The sequence below is a fragment of the Pelodiscus sinensis genome, chromosome 5 (assembly GCF_049634645.1).
Source record: "Pelodiscus sinensis isolate JC-2024 chromosome 5, ASM4963464v1, whole genome shotgun sequence".
In the NCBI taxonomy this organism is placed as follows: domain Eukaryota; kingdom Metazoa; phylum Chordata; order Testudines; family Trionychidae; genus Pelodiscus; species Pelodiscus sinensis.
Window position 1 is genome coordinate 42,470,154 of NC_134715.1, and position 14,057 is coordinate 42,484,210.

The 14,057-nt window shown below is 42.0% G+C and overlaps 1 protein-coding gene across 4 annotated transcripts in view; it reads left to right on the top strand.

Moving 5' to 3' along the window:
• INPP4B (inositol polyphosphate-4-phosphatase type II B) overlaps positions 1-14,057 on the top strand; it is a 478,846-nt gene that overhangs the window by 252,003 nt on the left and 212,786 nt on the right. For 2 of the 4 annotated variants that reach the window (XM_075929896.1, XM_075929899.1), the window contains one exon: positions 9,725-9,781. The exons of the other annotated variants lie outside the window; for them this stretch is intronic. In XM_075929896.1, the coding sequence (XP_075786011.1) occupies positions 9,725-9,781 (57 nt within the window). The remainder of the gene's footprint in view (positions 1-9,724; positions 9,782-14,057) is intronic. 4 annotated transcript variants of the gene reach the window in all.

Sequence of the window (14,057 nt, forward strand, 5' to 3'; positions counted from 1 at the left end):
TTAATTATACTGAACTATCAGAGTAAATCATAGAAATGTATGAGTGCAAGGAACCTCTCTAGGTCATCTACTCAAGTCTCCTATACTGAGACAGCACTAAGTATTGTATATAGACCATCCCCCAGTAGATATTTGTCTATCTGTTCTTAATTCTCCCATGGTGAAGATTCTACAGTCTCTCTAGAAACTTGTTCCAGTACTTAAGTACGCTTGCAGTGAGGAAATGTTTTCTAACGTCTATCCTAAATCTCTCTTGCCACAATTTAAGTTCATTGCTTTTTGCCTTGTCCTCAGTGGTTAAGAAGAATATTTTGCTCTCCTCTCTATAATATGCTTTTACATATGTGAAGACTGTTATGACTTGTCTTCACCTCTTCAGATAGAACAAACCCATTTTTTTTTCAAATTTTATTTGTAAGCTGTTTTCAAGACCTGTTGCTGTTCTCTAGACTTTCTCCAATTTGTCCACATCTTTCCCAAAGAGCAATGCTCAGAACTGGAAATGGTATTCCAATTAAGGCCTCATCAGTGCTGAATAAAGTAGAAGAATTACTACTTGTGCTGTCTTATGGTGCTCCTGATGATGCATCTGGAAAGTGTTTACTTTTTTTAAGCAGCATTACGTTGTTGACCCATATTTAATTTGTGATCTGTTTCTCCCTTACCTGATTCTTTTCTGAAGTACTACTTCAGAGGTGGTCATTTCCTATACTGTATTTGTGAAGCTGATTATTACTTTCTAAGTGTAGTCATATGTTCCATTTGGTTGTCCACAAATTTTCTTGTTGAACGTTTATCTAGTGTCCTATGAACTGAGGTTCGAGTCGTATTGCATATATTAGGGGATGTGAAAGAAGAAACTTTCCTACAAGCTGTAGTTTTCAACTAACTAGCAAACTGTCTAGTGTGGTAGAAATTTGGCAGACCAGCAGGAAAGCTTTGTTTACAGGAGGGTATAAACGCTGGAAAAAAATAACATCTGTTGTGCAAGCGTCATTGGTGCTAGCAAGGCTGAGACATAAATATCAGTTTCCCTCTGCAGAGTCTTGCCATTCTGTACGTTGGTCTGGCATCTGAGAAGAGTGAAATCATTCTTTCCAAAAGCAGAAAAAGCTCTAGGGATTTGGTTAATTTGTAGCTGACATTTTTCAATTCTGAATAAAAGCAGGGCCTGTTTTTTGATACTATCTAAAGTTGCATTGATTCTCTGAAGGAGGCAAATGTCATGATCTCTGTGTGTGGGGTGTGTGTGTGTGATTTAGTGTGAGAGTTGTTAGGGCAGGCAAATAATATTTCAGGAATTGCCAGTCTCCAGGGTGGCAAAGCATGACTGACTACTGATATAATAGATGGGAGGGTCACAAAAAAGAGAGAATATTGAGTCAATACTGCTTGTGCTCAAGTATGTCTAAAGGCAATGGCAAAGAAACCCCTAGAACCAGTGGCATAGATATTGAGTTCCTCAAAGACAAAAAATAATGGTATTGATGCAGAGTCTCATTCTTGTGGGGTAATTGGGAGTTTGGTTATAGGGAGACTGTCAAAACTCAGAGATGTGACTGATCCCACTGAAAAGAATAAGGTGGAATAGAAAGTGTTTTGATACATTAGGATGAAGTGATAGATGTTTTAAATCTTTGTGTTGACCACTCTCAGGGATGGGCAGAAAGTTTATCAGTTTGTGCGTGTGGAGCTGCTTTCTGGTCTTCTAAAATATTGGTTTTATTCATGGGTGCCCTGTCCGTACTCCTGTGAAGGTAGAAGGGGGCTTGCCACCCAAAACAAATGGTAGAATCCCTGAGATGGGGGCAGGGACAGTAGGGTGCATAACTGTCAGTGAGGAGACCTTGTGTCAGCTCATGAGCTCTCAGACGGTTCCAGGATCCTGTTTCGCCAGTGGCTCTTTAATGCCACATCCTTCAGTGTTCTTCCAGAGGAAAAATGGGTTGTAACGAATTTACCCACTATATTGGGGGTGGGATGATGAGGCAATGGACTGCGAGTTGGTCTTTTGAAGTTCCAGTCATGGAGAAACTTCCCTGCTACTGTAAGCTGGGCAGTCTCTTCTGTGGAGATGCTGTCAGGCAGCCAGTCTGAGGCTTAGCACCTGGACCTGATTTTCTGTGGTTTTGGCTCTACTAATCATTTAACACAAGATTTACAACTGAGCCTAATCAGCTCTGTCTTTAAACAGTGAAGAAGGGCAGGTCAGATGTTATCTGTGACTTAGGCAGAGTCCACACAAGAAGGCAGGAACCCCTATCCCCAGCTCCTGTCTTTCACTCCAGTGGGCTTTGACATCTAAACTCCCTCCTTAGCAAGTTCAGTTAAGTTGAGCCTGCCCCCTCAATCAGGACAGGCTAAGCACAGTGCTGCTACCCTTTCCTGGTGCTATAAGAATAACATTTCATTATCCCTGCATTCAATACTAATGTGATTTGGAACCCAAAACCAGCTGAAATTGATCACTTTGGCAACAAAGTTCTGTCATCTGGAGGTCTAGGCAAAGCAGGTGTGTTGATGTAACTCCACCCTGCCCCTGAATCCCTTTCCTCTTAACTCATCACTAGCTGTCAGTGGAGACGTCATTCATACCTTGTTCATACCATACCAAGGAAGGGAGTAAGTCTGACTGCTACATTGCCTGCTTCTCGGGCCACACTGTGGGGCAGGCGGGGAGAGCAAGATGGAAGTTCGAATGGCTGTGCCTGAGCCAAGAAGAGAGCATCACAAAGGATGATTGCACTCCCACACACAGTCACCCAAGGGAAAATTAAGAAGAAATTCTCCCTGATTTACTATCCCAGATCTAAGCCAAGCATGGCAGAGAAGTTTCCCAAAAAGACCATGGATCAACTGGAAATAGCTGAAGGACAATGCTTTCCTCAGTATCCCTCCCTCCTTCTCCAAGATATGCTCCCTGCCCCAGGATTTGTGGAGAGGATAATGTAGAAGATCTCATTGCCAATTGTATGCTTGCTGAAGTGTTGCCAGCACAAGGCTGGTAACTGGTTTCTGCTGTTTGCACTGCTTGAGCTGAACTAAACAGAGAATCTGACCCAAAATATAGACTGTGGCCAAGTTATATTGGAGGGTCACTAAGGACAATTATTGGATTTCCTACAGTCATCTTCAAACAGACTGGCTAAGTCTACACGAAAAGTGTTCCGTTAAAAGCGTTTTAGGAAAAGCACGTCTAGATTGGCAGGATGCTTTTCCGCAAAAGCACTTTTTGTGGAAAAGCGTCTGTGGCCAATCTAGACGCGGTTTTCTGCAAAAAAAAAGCCCTGATCGCCATTTTCGTGATCAGGGCTTTTTTGAGGAAAACAGTACTGTGCTGTTTACACTGGCCCTCTTGCGCAAATGATTTGCGCAAGAGGGCTTTTGCCCGAATGGGAGCAGCACAGTATTTCCGCAAGAACACTGATGATCTTACGTGAGATCATCAGTGTTCGTGCGGAAATTCAAACGGCCAGTGTAGACAGCTGGCAAGTTTTTCCGCAAAAGCAGATGATTTTGCGGAAAAACTTTCCAGTCTAGACACAGCCACTCTGAGTTCACTTCAACTCTCTTTACGAAGCTCCTCCAGATACTCCTGGAATTTCCTGTAAGTTTACCAAGCTTTTTAATCACTCAACCGATTCCCAGCTACCTGACCGCAAAGCTTCCTGTACTTTCCAGAGTCTAGTAGTTGAGTCTAGCCTATGTTGATATTGATCCAAAATTGTTTCAATAAGTTGGCTGTTTGGTGACCTACATGAAAAGGGTTGATGGTATTGGTCCATCATAGGTGTCTGTCTCCAAGAATTGCCAGCACAGCAATTAACACTAATTGCCAGCTTGACTAGAAAGCTCCAGAACTGAGGCTATGAAACTACAGGTTTTTTTTTTAAAAAATGTGACCTTTTTTCGAAAATACTTCACTTTTGAGTCTAGACTGCCACCGTGTTCTTTTGAAATTAAATCGAAAGAACGCAGTGGTTTTTTCTACAGCATTAAACTTCATTTTATGAGGAAGAATGCCTTTTTTTTTTTTTTTTGAAAGAACGCTTTCGAAAAAAGGCGTTCTTTACCACAAACAGGGCTTTTTTGAAAGAGAACATCGATTGCCTGGGTGCTCTCTTTCGGGGAAAAAGCATATTGCTTTTTCGAAAAAGTTATGGCTATCTAGACTATCTCTTTCAAAAGAAGCTTTTTTTGAAAGAAGCGGGTAGTTTAGATGTACCCTCATGTCTATGAAAGTGAACAGTCCTCTCATTGGAGAGAGTCCTTCCAAATGAGGGTTAAGGAACACTGGAGTAGAGCACCATGAGATGCTTTTGCTGCCACTGCCTATTCTGTACCTGTTCTATGGATCAAGTACTTCAGTCGACAAAGATGTCCATCTGGAAACTGTTATAAGCACACAATTCACTAAAAAGTAATGGTACTTCTGAAGAATCCTTGAACACAATTCTATGCACACTGCAGGATGTTAAACTTGGTTTGCAGTTAAAGCTATGACCATCCCTGGAACCAAGTACTGTTCCTCTTATAAAGTGGAGAAAATGGTGTTTTCTTCTGTTCTTTTATTTTTATACCTGTCTCAGCAATTGAAATAATGAGCTTCAACATTTCTATTGATGTCTTTTGCAAAAGGCAAACTGAAGAGTGTGATAAAAACCTGAAGTGATAACAGAAAACTGGTTGTTCTAGCTATGTTAACCCTTGTACTGTCATATTAGTAATATATTTTGACAATCAAGTTCGGCTAAAATAGGCTATATACTATCCAGAAATCGCTGAATAAGATGTTAAGACTACAGGCAGTCACCGGGTTACATGGATCCGGGTTACATCGGATCCCTACTTACAAACGGGGTGAGGCACCCCCGCACTAGCTGCTTCCCCCCAGCAGACCAGGGAGACACGAAGCTAGCGCCCCTCCCCCCCCCCCCCCCCCCCCCAGAAGACCAGAGAGACGCGGAGCGGCTTTTCTCAGCAGACACCTCAGCTTGAGAATAAAGGACTGAGGGAAGTGAGGTGTGGGGGAATAAAACTGAGCTCTGGAGAAATGTTTGGCTAGAGTTTCCCCTACAATATGTACCAGTTCCGACTTACATACAAATTCAACTTAAGAACAAACCTACAGTCCCTATCTTGTACGTAACCCGGGGACTGCCTGTACTGTACTGTTTTATTTAATGTGTAGCATTACTTTCATTTTGTGTATTTGGGAATCCCTCAGATACATATTCATGGAATTAACTATGCCTTGGCCATACAAATGCAAATGTCCTGTATCTTTTTTTAAAAGGTAATTAAGTCAATATTGGACTGAAACTTTTGCAGGGTGAACAGCTTTTTGCGGTGTTACACAATAATATCTTTTATCCACATCTTTTTATATAATGTAGTTTATAGAACTGTTGGAATGAAGCCACTATCTCTGTTTTTAAAGCAGTCCATACAAGGCAGTAACCTATTTGCTGTTGGTACTTGGTTTTTATTGGAAATTAAAATGATCTGAAATCAGACTAAAAATAATAAATACAGTTCAGATGTAAATGGTCTAGCATTGTTTGGAATAATTTCAAACGGTAATAAATTCAAATCATCTTGATTGGTAATACTATATCATACATACAGGCCATGATTTAAGCTTCTATACTCTATAAATTTGTATGATTCTGTATTTAAGCATATATCTATATATTTCATTATATTTGCATGTGTATTTTTTATATACACAAAATATGTTGAAATAATTGAACCAATTCTTCATCCTGTTATATGTAAAGGGCATTAAGGTCCCTTGCTCTTGTGTAGAACTCCAGTATCCTGATGATAATTTCTGAGGATGGTCAGGATTAGGGATGTTAAATTTTGATAAATTAGCTAATCGAGTGGTCAGTGGAATTTCCATCAGCTTCTTGATTAGTCATTGGGGGGGGGCACTCGATATCCCACTGCGCCTGTCCCTTTCAAATGTACAAGAGATGCCCACAGCTCTTGTATATTTCAGAGGGAGAGTTGCAGAGGTTCCCTCTGCCTCTCTCCCTTTGAAATGTACAAAAGCCATGGGCACTCCTGTACATTTCAAAGGGAGAGGCAGCAGGAACCTGCCTACCAGGGAGCAAAGCAGTCCCTGCTGGCACAGGTTCCTCTCTGTGCCTCTTCCGTTGAAATTTACAAGAGCCGCAGGTAGCTCTTGTACATTCCACAGGGAGAGGTCAGCAGTGGGACCAGCACAAGTGGGACTGTTTCAACCCCCCTTGCATCGTTTCCCTACTGCCCCTTCCCTCCCACTCCCACGGAAATGGTGCGGGGGGAGGGGAATCAGCTTTTAAGCTGGCTCGTGTTCCTTCCCTTGCTGCCTCTCTCTGATAAAGGCAGCAAGCAGGGAGGGGAAGCCACTAGTTGACTAGTTGCTTACATCCCTTGTCAGGATAGTGTAGAAAAAATGATGAAGAAGCTCCTTAGCTTCTCTGTGGCTGGGACCCAAGCAACTGCAGAAAGAGTTGAGGATCTCAAGCCAATTAGCTTACTGTGTTGGTAAGGATGAGCATTTGCACGGGACTCCACTGATCTGCTTTTTCTCACACTCATATCCCCAACTAACATCCTTACCCCACACACGGATTATTATACCTCTTTTTTCCTGTTTGAGTGGCTCTGTCCTTTCCCCTGCAGCTCTCAGTTAGTTCAGTTAAACCAGAGGTGGGCAAGATAGAGTCCATGGGCTAGATCCAGCCTGCCAACTTGTTTGATCTGGCCCATGACCACCCTGCTGGTCCCCTACCCCCAGGCAAATCAAGGTGCGGGGGGAATGTGCAAAGTCTCCTTCTGACTCTGGGGCAAACAGCGCCTAGAAGAAAGTGCCAGCTGTTCAAAACAGCTGGTGGTCCCTTCAAGGTGCCACATGCCCCTGTCAGGGCAGGGGCAGGAGGCAAAGACTTCACATGCTCTCCTGACCCAGGCCAATCAGGGCCTGGGAGGCGGGGGAGCATACAAAGTCTCCTCCCCCTGCCAGGGGTGGGCCACACCTAGAGGAAACAATTCCCTTCCGCCCAAGGCCCCGGACTTTTGGGGGGCAGCCCATGACCACTTCCTAAATTTGTGAAGTGACCCCCCCCCTTACAAAAATTACTGCCCCCATGCCTTAAGTAATGTTTCATTTCTGTTTGAGTTACACAGTTAGAGGTTTGCAATGCAAATGCTTAATATGACTTTATACCGTGAGATATAGAGTATAAGTAGGATTAATACATGTAGCATCCTACAAGCATCCATAAACTTTAAACACTAAACACCTTCTTATTAGCTCAAATAAATATTAGTATTATATTAACTGTGACGGGGTACAGAGACCCCGCACCCCACACTGGGGAACCTGCGCCCTCTCAGAGGGGCTGCGGGACGGGTACTGGCCGTGTGCAGGCTGTTCCCGAGCCGTCGCTCAGCTGAGTGGCGCCGCGGCTCAGCTGGAGGAACGCCACAGAACAGCTGAGCCCGTCCCAGCCCTGCCGGTGATACGCACCGGGGCGGACGGCGTGGGGGCGAGGCACGTAAAACCCCCGGGCCTGGCGGGAACTTTAAAACCCTGCCGGCCGCCAGAGAGGGGGAGAGACTCGCAGACAGCACGGACTCGCCAGCGAGACGTGGACGCTCCCGTGATTGTCTCTCTGGGGCGCCTAGACGCCGTGAATACCGACAACCCTGAAAAGCGGGAGGAAGGAAGTAGCCCAGGGCAGGGCGGTGAAACCGCCCGTGGGCTGACGCGTTTAGGGGCACGACCCCGTCAGCCGGACCGAGACTGGGGCACAGTCTCAGTCCTTAGGGCCCTGGGCTGGGGCCCGAGAGTGAGGGCGGGCCCAGGCCCCCCTTCGTTCCCCCACCCGAGGAGAAGGAAAATACAACCGAAACCCCAACGTGAAGGGCAAGACCGCCCCATTTGAAGAAAAGCTGGCCGGCCCCCGGACCAGATTGGGGGGTGCCCGGTGACATTAACCCACAAGTTAGCCAGACTGGCTTCCAGCTATTAAATGTGTCCGTGTTTAGTGAGGCTCTGGCCGTTGGCATGAACTGGCACTTGATCTGCCAGCATTACAAGTAAAAAAGGGTGGTTAAAAGATGGAGACCAGCAGACCAGGGAGACGGGGAGCAAAGACGCGGAGCATGCAGGCAGCAGGACAGCTGCTCCGGACTTTGCTCCGGACGCCTGTGGTACAGCAGCTGGGGTGCTACTGGTTGGTCCCGTAGTGCCGCTCTGGGCGCTACTGGACCAACCCGGCAGCACCCTGGCTGCTCTGCCCCAGGCGTCCTGATTCAGCCGCTACTGGTCAGTTTCAGCAGACCAGGGAGACCTGTCCCGCTGCCGGCATCCTCCGAGGCTTTGCTCCCCGTCTCCCTGGTCTGCTGGTCTCCAGCAGACCAGGGAGATGCGGAGCAAACCCAGTTCGTAACTGCGGATCCGACATAAGTCGGATCCGCGTAACTCGGGGACTGCCTGTATTTATATTAGTCCTCATAAGTCTGGTAAAGTTTTAATTGTATCCTCATGACAGATTGTACATGCATTCAGTTTTATTATGGCAAAAAATAAGATTGGAATATTCAGAGTATGGTATGTGACATTTTAAAATTCTTTACTTATTGTAAAATTTTATTTTAAATAAATGATACATGATAACTTAATACCTTGTTTTAGAATAATCTTATAAATTGGATGAATTGCCTGATTGAGCTAACATTTACAAAATATGTTTTTGAACTATACGAATCATAAAAGGAAGTAAAAACATCTTATGACTTTTTCATATAGATTACTTTATATTTAGAAATAACTTATTATTAATCAAATTTGAATTCAAAATTTGCTATTGGCTTTCTGTGTTTCTCCACGTCAGTCTTAAATGCAGTTTTTTCATTGTCATCTTCCTCTGTCTTAATTGTTCCCATTCTCACTTTAGATAAGAATCAATATTATAGAAAGCAGATCCAAATCTCTCTTACTGACAGCACTAATTACACTGTCATGTTATCTTTTACGTACATATGACTTGTGAAGGATGTTTGGTGGACACCTTCCAAATCTTCAGCTGCTGGGAGAAAGTAGTTTTTCTTTTAGGGCTCAGATTATACTCTTGGTCTATGTCTACACTGGCCCCTTTTCCGAAAGGGGCATGCTAATTTCACAGGTCGTAATAGGGAAATCCGTGGGGGATTTAAATATCCCCCGCGGCATTTAAATAAACATGTCCGCCGCTTTTTTCCGGCTTTTCTACAAGCCGGAAAAAAGCGGCAGACATTTTTATTTAAATGCCGCGGGGGATATTTAAATCCCCCGCGGATTTCCCTATTACGACCTGGAAAATTAGCATGCCCCTTTCGGAAAAGGGGCCAGTGTAGACGTAGCCTGAGTGAGTTAGAGTATTCTCTTAGTACAAGTAACACAGCATTTCTGGAGGGAATGAAGGATGTGTTAGTAAAAATTTCTCCGAGTCAGTGGTGGGGAGGGAGGGAGAGCAGAGGAATTTGAAGAGGAAGCCCAAGAGACAGGAAAAAGAAAAGCAGCACATTTTATGTTGTGCTTTACTAATCTCATAATTACTGCTGTTAAATTTCACTACCCCAATGGAATCCCATCATATGTAAGTGCCTTATTGAAGTAGCAGAGCAAGTATAATATTTCAAGGTCATGAATAAACAGGGTTTATATTGTCCTTAATTTCTGCATTTCCAGGTGTTGCATTTCACAAGGGAGAAGCAAGGATTTACCTACCTTTCCATTCTAACAAATGTAAACTCAGTCAAATTGCAAACCTAAACTACTTGCCAGGTGACCCTTATGAATTATTTTGGGGAATCAATTATAATGTAATTGACCCTTGTGTGCAATTAATGTGTTTTCATCCAAACCAAAAGTTGTTGCTGAAGGGAGTAGGAATGAAATTAATGAATCTAACTAGGAAATTTTTTTCTCAACTAAATATTTAAGTATTTTGATACTTAATCTGAGTTGCAAACATTTACATGAGAAAAATGTAGATTCTGAAACAAAACAGCCCACCTGATAGATACTTCATTCAGATTTTGTGAATAATGAGAATTTAAAGTTATTGCTTACTGCTGTCAGCCATGACTACCCTCCTCCTGGCCCTACTTATCAGCCTCAAAGTAGAATGCTCATAGTTTATTCATTTTTAACCAGAGGCTCTGCAAGAATTTAGTACTGCATATGTAAAAGCACTCTTATGTTACATAACACTTGAAAAGAAAGTTGACAATATAAAAAAGTTGAGTTTCACTTCACTATGAAAATATGATACTGAGACTCAAATTCTCTTCTGAAAAATGTCTTAAAGATCAAGATATTTACTCATTATATACACATTTATGAATAACAACTTCTCTGATCCCAAAAAACAAAACAAGCGGTGCTATGTGTGGGCTTCCTCATTATTATCTTGTAACAAGCAACAGGGAAAAGAGTGGTGTTAGGTTATTCTTAGACTTCCCTGTTAGCTCCAGGTTCAGAATAGACCCTGGCCTTCTATCTGAGGGTTTCTAGACTACAGGGTTTTTTCGAAAAATGACCTTTTTTTGAAAAAACTTCACCTGCATCTAGACTGCTGTCATGTTCTTTCGAAACTAAATCGAAAGAACCCGGCAGGTTCTTTTGACCGCGGAAAACCTCATTTTATGAGGAATAACGCCTTTTTTAAAAAATGCTCTTTCGGAAAAAGGCGTTATTGAACGCAACCAGTGCTTTTTCAGAAGAGCGTCCAGACTTCCTAGGAGCTCTTTTGAAAAAGCGTTTTTTGTTTTTTTAAATACTGGTTGCTGTCTAGACGATCTCTTTGGAAAGAGGCTTGTAGTCTAGACATAGCCTGAGTTACCAGGGAGTCTCCACTGCCCCAATCACTTCTGATGTCAGCAGTGACTTTTTTTTTCCAGGTTTTTTTTTGTCTCCCTACAGAATGGTGACTTGCACAGAAGGGTTGTATTCAATGGAAGCTTATGGTGTTCAATGCTTCTGCAAAACAGGCCAGTTATTTGGATAACTGTATGTATAGATTTAGGTGGCTAATTTCAAGTATGAAGATTTCAAGGTTGGATGTGGTTTTTTTTTACCTAATAGCATAAAAGATTATTAAAGGAGCAAACAGATTCATGTCACCAGTGGTTAGTTTTTACATATTAACATAAAACTCTGTAACACATTTCTTGGGGGAGGAGGAGGTGACACAAACACACCCTGTCTTTAGGATGCAGAATAAATTAAAGCTGTGTTACTTGGGGTTTCTCTAAATCTTTATTGCTGCAGAATACTTTCTCCTTCAGAAATATTCCAGGTTGTAAAAAGCTATTGGTAATATTATGGTGATAGCATTTGGTCTTACCACATCATGATGTGGCCAGGACCTACAAAATGCTGGTGAGTTTTGAGTCTGCTTCTGTAGCCTTCTCCCTAGCATTTAGTTCTATGGTCTTCAGTGATTCTGTTTAATATGAGTAAAATCTGACTTTATTTGATGTGCAGAGATCATTTTAGTTGGTAATTTAGCAGTTTCAGTTAGTAAATGTAATTTCTTTCCTCTTTTTGCTCAGTGAAGCACTCTAGTTCTTGTGAACTACAAATAACAGCTGAGCATTTGTCTGTTTTTAGTCTATTATGTGCCCCTAGCAATATGAATCCCGTACAACACTGAAAGGAGCTTTTGTCCAGCTTTAACTTTGAAACCACTTTATTGAACATTTTGGCATGTTTTTGTTGTTTTCTTTACATGACGCTGGCAGGGCTTACATCAACAGAAATGCCTTCCCTTCCTCAGATACCAGCATGCTGAAGCTCTGGAAGCATCTCAGCCTGCAAGTTCAGGAAGGTTAATTTTCATTCTGATAAGGAACTCTCCCCCTTTCAATGGTCAACGAATACGTCCTTCTCCAAAGCTGTGTCCCTGGCCTAAGGAGACTTCCATACACTTTGAAATCCTAGCTACGACATCCAGGAACTTGAGGAGGAAAATCCCCTGCTGTCCTAAAAAAGCAGTGAATTGGCTGAATGTTAGTGAATTGCAAAAAAAAAAAAAAAAAAAAAGCAGTGTGATGGGGCCTGGCAGCTCTTTCTGTCATATTGGAAGGTTTATTATCTGAGGAGGCATAACCATGGGCTAAACATAAGTGGTCTCTCTGACTGACATGATTATCTGTCTGCTTGTCTAATCCTATATCCCCGTTACTATGGTGATCCAGAGGGAATTGTTTCCTTTTAGTTCCAACTGGAGGAGAAAATTGGGCCCCCTTAAACAACACAGCTCACTGCTAATTAGAAACCCCTTCCAAAATGAAAGGGCTTTCTGTCATGTGGGGTTTTTTAAACCTCCCTCCTGACTTTCTGAGGCTACGCCCTTAGCATTGCAACTGCTGCCTATCCATGAAGGAGTTTCTACATATTAGAGTTGCACTTTAACTTTCCCTTGCTGAATTGGTGTTTGTGGGTGGGTGTCTAGGGTTTTGATGGAAGTAAGCACTGTGGATGTTGGAGATAGATTTGTATGTTTTGTATCTCCCAGGAAGCTCTGCTACTTGAGGGGAGGAGGTATTATTTTGGAGATGAGGAGTCATTTTGGTGGGCTTCAATTGAATAGCTTAAGACCTCCTGCAGAGTTGAAATCTGTGACCTTTCCTGGCTTGCAAGGCTTTCTGTGGGATCAAGCACTGAGTTTTTATTAATTTTAGGATAACTACGTTACAGTAGCTACGTTCTATCAATTTAGGTCCCACCAAGTCACTCTAATTTTTTTTTTCCTGAGCGATAAAGCCATTTTAAGCATCTGGGGTCCCATCTTTATGAGTGCTCTCAGTGGTACAGTTGAACTAGTACTAACTCAGGTGGAATTTTCTTGCTTCAATTCCTTAGTGTAGACACAATTCTGCAAGTTGTTCGTCCATAACATGGATTAGGTATATTGGCACTGAATTACTGCAGAAGGCTTGCAGTGAAATTCACTTTAAATGAACAAAATGCAAAAGTATTTAGCTTTTTTGACTGGGAAATTGTGTTTGGCAGTTCTCTTTGCTTCTTCCTTCTCAGGGAGTTGACAAGTGGATAGCTTTGTTGCTTTATTACATAATTAAGCTAGTTCAAACTGCTTCTCAATGTAGGAGTCGTTCTATAATCGGACTCTCTAGACACCAAAAAAGAAGGAATACCAGATTTTAAAGTAAGATGATTTAGAATGTGTATAGCAAGGACAGGGCTGTTCCAGATGCAAAGAATTTAAAATTTTAAGATTCTAGCTTTCAAGTGCTCCCCCAAGCCAGGAAGCCTTATGGAAACTATGCATGAAATATTGAAAGATCTTGGGTTGCTTAGAGACACAAGAATGTTTTTGTGTTTTAATGTTTGAATTGTGTTTGTATAATTTATTTGAATTCATGAATTGAATGTTGGTGTATGTTTTCAAGAACTAAGAATGTTAGGAATACCTGAATACCTACAGTTAACACCGATATCAAGTGCAGATCTTATGTGTAGCTTGCATTTTATTGAAGGCGTTAGGATGCTTTGATTTGTACTAAGAGTTCTGAGGCTAGAATCTGAACGTATTTGAAACAATAAGCTATGGACTTTAACATGTAAAATGGAACACACAAAAATAAAATTTTATTTGTTCAAAAGTACAGTGGAATATTTACTGCATTTAGGAATAAGGATCTTGAGCTAATTCATTTCAGCATTTTGTGAGATGACCTGCATAATAGTGCACTGTTCATCAGCAATTCAGAGAGAAGTTTTTGTACTCAAATATTTGACAGCATTCTCTTTGCTCATTAACTTATTTATCCCTTACTCTAATTTGCACTATGGTTTGTAAGTTTGTGTGAAGAACATTAGCAGCTTAAGAAAAAATACTACTTTCTCATGGATACAAAATCTACCATGCTATGGTATGTAAAATTAAAAAACTATGTTTGTGTATAGACTGTCAAATAAGTTGTGCAGTATTTTAACCTTTATTTCGTTAAAAAAATAACTGGAGACAGGTGGAAAACCATTGATGTATTTTTTT